The sequence below is a fragment of the Alosa pseudoharengus genome, unplaced genomic scaffold, assembly GCF_046254945.1.
Source record: "Alosa pseudoharengus isolate Yale_2024_CS ecotype anadromous, Long Island Sound unplaced genomic scaffold, YU_APseudo_1.1 YU_APseudo_1.1_scf_4, whole genome shotgun sequence".
NCBI lineage: Eukaryota > Metazoa > Chordata > Actinopteri > Clupeiformes > Clupeidae > Alosa > Alosa pseudoharengus.
This window is the reverse complement of record NW_027468774.1, coordinates 7926464-7931778: the sequence shown is the minus strand read 5'-3', so window position 1 is coordinate 7931778 and position 5315 is coordinate 7926464. Positions and strand designations below refer to the sequence as shown.

Below are 5315 nucleotides of genomic sequence, written 5' to 3'. Positions count from 1 at the left end.
GCGTGTTTGCGTGGTAGGTTGCATGCGAGGAGAAAGGAACAGACTTCATACTTAAGTTCGTTAAGTTTAGTTTTTCTCTTGGTCGTTTTTTGCTGTCTTCGACGAAATGAGTTACGGTCGGCCGCCGCCCGACGTGGAGGGCATGACCTCGCTCAAAGTTGACAATTTGACATACCGCACGTCTCCAGAAACGTTGAGGCGCGTTTTCGAAAAGTACGGGCGAGTGGGAGACGTGTATATTCCTCGTGATAGATACACGAAAGAAAGCCGCGGTTTTGCCTTCGTGCGATTTATGGACAAGCGTGATGCTGAAGACGCAATGGACGCTATGGATGGAGCTTTGCTCGATGGGCGCGAATTGAGAGTGCAAATGGCACGTTACGGGCGCCCACCAGATTCCCATTATGGGCGACGAGGAGGCCCCCCGTCTCGAAGATATGGCGGCAGCGGCGGTGGAGGAGGAGGAGGTGGTGGTGGTGGCGGCGGCGGCGGTGGTGGAGGTTATGGACGCAGAAGCCGAAGGTGAGAGCTAAACCTTAACTTTTTGTCCAGTCCATAGAATTTCAATTAGTGGTCTTTGCTTATGTTATTGGTTAAATAATCAAAAGATAAGTACTCTAAATAGCGAGGAAGCTAGCTAGCTTAGGCCCAGTTAGCCGCGCGTTAGCCCATTACAGGCCATTTTGTGTTAACGCTAATGAGCTAGCTAGCTAACAAGCTCGTGTAAATCGAGCTAAACAGTATAGCCTAATATTTAATAATTTGTAAGTTTGTCATATTGGGTAAGCCCGTTTGTCACTGTAAGTGGCCATAAACTACGTGCAACTGCAGGTAAAGGTGTTTTATCACTACACGGTCAGTCATGCTAATTTGCTGCATGGTTCCATGCAGCTACAGTCCACGCCGCCGTAGACGCAGCCGTTCCAGGAGCAGGAGCCGGTCCCGCTCTCGTAGCCGGTCCCGCTACAGCCGCTCAAGGTCCAGGTCCTACTCACGGTCCCGGTCCCGCTCCAAGACCCGTACACCGCGGAGGAGTAAGTCCAAATCGGCATCCAGATCCCGCTCTCGGTCAAAGTCCAAGTCCCGTTCCAGAAGCCGCACTCCACCCTCCAACAAAGGCTCCAAGTCGAGGTCAAGATCAAGAAGCCGACCCAAGTCTCCCGAAGACAACGAAACGGCTCCGTCCTGAGGAGAAGGTAGGCTTAAACATTGGAGACTTTGTTTTACAAACTGTTTTGTGCTAACACTCCAAAAGTCTGGTTGTATTTTTTGCAGAGTCAGCTGCCGTCGCCATTCAGAATGACAACATTTTAAACACACAAGCGGTTGGATTACCCAACCTAGGGGGTTTCCATGGTCAACCATGTTGAAACCCCAAAATCAATAATTGACGAATTGGCAGCCCAGGTAGAAAGTGAAATACCTGAAACCCCATCAGGTCACATTTCACACACGTCTGCCTTTGCACTTCAAATAAATCTGGAAAGAAAGAAACTGTAGGGGGGGGAAAGCATTTTTGTTTTTTGGGGGGTGATGTGCATGTGTGTGTGTAAAAGAGAATGTCTGATGTGTGTCTTGAGGTGTGCAGATATATAAATATGGGGATGGGGAGTTCCTGCTGGAGTAAGTATGTGTATGACGCACATTTTTTTGGTTATTTTTTTTATTATTTGGGTGGAACCCCTCATCTAAATGTGGAATTCTTTCCCCAAAGCTGCTGGTTCCGGTTTGCATAAGAGGAGTGTGGGGTGCAGGTTGAGCAGTTAGTGTGAGAGCCGGCCATTGGGGCACCCTGCTGTGATTGGCGGTTGCTAAGGAGCAGGTCGGTGTCTTTGAGTGTTGAGGTGGTTTTGAGGTACGTTTGCAGGACAATGGATTCGACCCCCCCTCTCTCCCCTTGACGTCATCACCTTCCCAGTCACTTGACAATGTTTATTGTTGCCAAGACTACGGCCCGGAAAAAACAAACAAAAAAAAAAAACAGGTTTGAGTTTCACAAAGGTGTTTAGAAGGATGCTGCATGTATCTTGGGTTGCAAAAGTAGTGGCTTTGAAAGTGATCCACTATCTTTTGAAACCTAAAAGATGCAGCATGCTGAAGCTATTTATGAAATCTAACACCTCTTGCATAAATGTCCTTTCCCTTCCCCCTTCCCTCATGACCTGCCTTTGTGAAACTCGCCTTGTCTCCAAGGTTTGCTGGATCTTCTGCCAAAGGTTTATTTCTGAATCTTAAAAAGACGAGCAGATTCTCTGCTCTGCAATAAAACTGTCTTGGTAAGGAACGTCTTAATGTGTACAGTCCAAAGACACATCTCACCATGTAGTTTGGAAATAGGTCATGGTATGTTCTGGAAGGTAACGGGTCTTTAAGGGTCAGCTGTCTCACTCGAACTGTTGTCTTTTCTTTCAGCAAAATGAAATATGGTTGAGGACATCCCAAATGATGCGAGCAATCCGCCTTGGGTACTTTCGCCAGTCTGGATTTCGAATAAAAGGTTATTGCTAATTGGGTCTACATGGTTTTTAAGCAAAGTTCTGTTTCTGTTGTTGATTTTCAGTGTCCCCCACAGACTTCCTTTATTACATCTCTGTCTATTGTAACTGATGCAAATTATTTCTTTTATTTTGTAACTAAGGGTGTTTTGGTCAGCCATTTTTGTTTTGTTTTGTTTTACCTGAGCCATTGTATAGTTAAATCACATGACAATACTTTGAGTCAATAAAAAACCTTTTTTTAAAGTTCACATCATTTACCCTTCATTTTCCTTCACCAGCTTAACAGAGCGAAGGGGGGAAAATCGTTCAGGCTTATGTTGTAGTAAATATGACTTTCATCTTCGCAGAGACACATAACTAACTTGGATAAAGTAAGACTACCTAAGTTTAAAAAAAAAATGTAGGTCAACCAGTCTCGCACTTCTCAAGTCAATCAAATGTTAATTTGTCAGTGAGTAGGTTGGAGGAGACTAATAGCTCATCAACGTATAAACACACCATGCAAGATCTTTGTTTGTGCATCTAGAGGACATGTCCACCCGTCCTGTCCGTATGAGTTTTCTCTGCTGTGTGATGTTGTGCTTCTGCTCCAAGTGCCCTGACTCTAATGTTCTCTCTTGTGTATTTTTGTGCACTAGGCGCAGTTGCGCTGCTGTTGAGTTTTGCTGGTTAGCTGTAAAAGGTGGCGTGTTGCCGTGCTGAGTGCTTGGCTGTTTCCAGTGTTCTCCAGGTTGACCCCGTGTAACGCCTGTTAACGCCAGTGATTTGACGGTTTTTAAAGCACACACTTTGGCTACGGCTGGTCGTCCATGTGGTTTTGATTTTGTAGAATGGTATACCGACATCCCTGATGTTTCATAACTTCCCTCCCTGTCCTCTCCTCTCTTCCTCATACCCCTCTTCCTCCACCCTCTTCCTCCACCCTCCTACTCAACAACTCTTTCCCCCTTTTCCTCAAATAAATAGAGCGCATCTAGCCAGATTAATCTTCAAATTACATGAGCTACCATCTTGTATCATGACTTCATTAATGTACTTGCATTTGTGAACCATACATATGGTATATGTAACTGCTATAATGAATGCTATTAAAATTGTTTTGGTGTACTTGTTTTTGTTTGGCCTCGTTCTTGTTTTGCCTTTTCCCCCAGACCACAACCGAAGGTCACTGGAATGGTAGTGACCAGAAATATGAGATCTATGAACATGAGTTCAACCGGAATTGTCTAATCTGATAACCAGGCGTCACAGGCTTGGCGGTGATGTCAGATTAAGCAGGTGCATATTTTAGTGCTATATTCCTGTGTAGTATTTTTATTTGCACACTAGATGGCGCAATTGGGAAAGCATGGTCATGCAGGTCCAGTTAACTGGCTACTAGTCTAATGTGGGGCTACCGCACATTGACATTTTCCTCTGTAATCCAACCAGTGTCTTGTGCAAAAGGCAAAACCACAACATATAATGCAGCCATAATGTTATTTGGTAGCCTGACGAGCCAGACCCACATTAAAACGTGTCACACTGTTCGCCAACAGCAACATCCATCTTATTTGTTTTCAAGTAGCAGGGAATTCAAGCCAAACCGTTGCAACTCTGCCATCAATCATTATGTTAAGCCCACCTAACGACTCTATACACGATTTCATTGGCCTGATTGAGTTTCGATTTCGATTTCAACTCACAAGCCAACGGAGAGTTGCTAGACTAGCCCTGTTGCTGCCGCTAGGGGCGCGTCTAGTCTAGCTAGTTGCTAGACTAGCCCTGGCAGCAAATGTAATTTGCTGCCGCTAGGGGCGCGTCTAGATTTCTAGGCTAGTTATTTGGTGTTTGAGGTGGTGATCTTGGCCACTCTGCTGTTCATATGAACTTCCACTTAAACCTATTCAAGTCCCAGATGTACACTATAGTAATTATTGCCATGGCTTGTGTGAGTGATGGGCTAGACTAAGCCTAGCTGGCTTTATCTGTCTGACAAATGACATCTTAATGGGGCACGCATATAGAAAGGGTCATCAGCGCCTCTCGTTTAGTGTCTGATGGCAAGGTGAATTATTTTCATTTGGCAAAAGTTACACTACATATAGAATTATTGTTATTAGGTTACTTTGAAAGATGCCAGATGACATTCATATAAAACAACTTTTTTTAGATGTACAAATAAGTAGGGTAATGTGTAAATGTAAAAGGTGTAATATATATATATATATATTTTAGATACCACAAACATTGCAAAAGAAACTCCAGTGATTTACTGCAGCTCCTTTGATCATTGTGTGCCAACGTGAATGGTTAAGCCTGGCATTCAGGGCCATCATTTGAATGACGGTCAAAGTGCAAAGTCTATAAACAGTAAGTTGTTTGGCATGAACCAAAGCTACCATGTCGGAGAACTGAGCTGACTCATCAGTGTTGGTGAAGGTGTTCTATATGGCGTTAAATTAGCAAACTGATTTGAATTAGCTCTAGTTTGACTCTACCTTAAGACTTTTCCCATTATTCAATGAGGGCTATCAGCATTTGAAGTGCTGTAGCCTTTCATAAAGCTCAGCTGAGGATAATAATAACTATTTTCTATACAGTTGTGCTCATAAGTTTACACACCCTGTATATGCACATGATAAAGTTGTCTAAAAAGAGGAATAAAAATCATCTTCTGGAAATTGATCTTAATGCCTTAAAACAATTAGGAGAAAATTCAACCAAGGACACCCATTTTCTTTGTGAATGAATAATGTATCGTAAATAAATAAATGCTCTTCCTTAAAATACAGGTGCCTATTATTTTCTAAAAGACAAAAAAAATCCATATTGTGC

The 5315-nt window shown here is 43.5% G+C and overlaps 1 protein-coding gene across 4 annotated transcripts; it reads left to right on the top strand.

Annotated features, from left to right (window-relative positions):
• srsf2a (serine and arginine rich splicing factor 2a) lies at positions 1 to 3605 on the top strand. Of its 4 annotated transcripts, XR_012982775.1 has the most exons (4): positions 1 to 522; positions 892 to 1196; positions 2413 to 2497; positions 3137 to 3605. XR_012982775.1 is itself a non-coding variant. In XM_076267179.1 (3 exons), exons 1-2 carry the CDS (start codon positions 107 to 109, stop codon positions 1187 to 1189), a joined length of 708 nt encoding a protein of 235 aa, XP_076123294.1. In that variant the 5' UTR covers positions 1 to 106; the 3' UTR covers positions 1190 to 1196; positions 2413 to 3605. The 4 variants fall into 4 exon arrangements, 3 of the variants coding, with proteins under 3 accessions (XP_076123294.1, XP_076123292.1, XP_076123293.1); XM_076267179.1 differs by having other exon boundaries at positions 898 to 1196; positions 2413 to 3605; XM_076267177.1 differs by having other exon boundaries at positions 2413 to 3605.
• Positions 3606 to 5315: the final 1710 nt, after the last annotated feature.

What these genes read in the sequence shown, in the direction of transcription:
- srsf2a (XM_076267177.1), top strand. Translation starts at nt 107, where the DNA reads ATGAGTTACGGTCGGCCGCCGCCCGACGTGGAGGGCATGACCTCGCTC. An exon ending in TATGGACGCAGAAGCCGAAG is followed by an intron (nt 523 to 891) that starts GTGAGAGCTAAA and finishes GGTTCCATGCAG; the next exon opens with CTACAGTCCACGCCGCCGTA.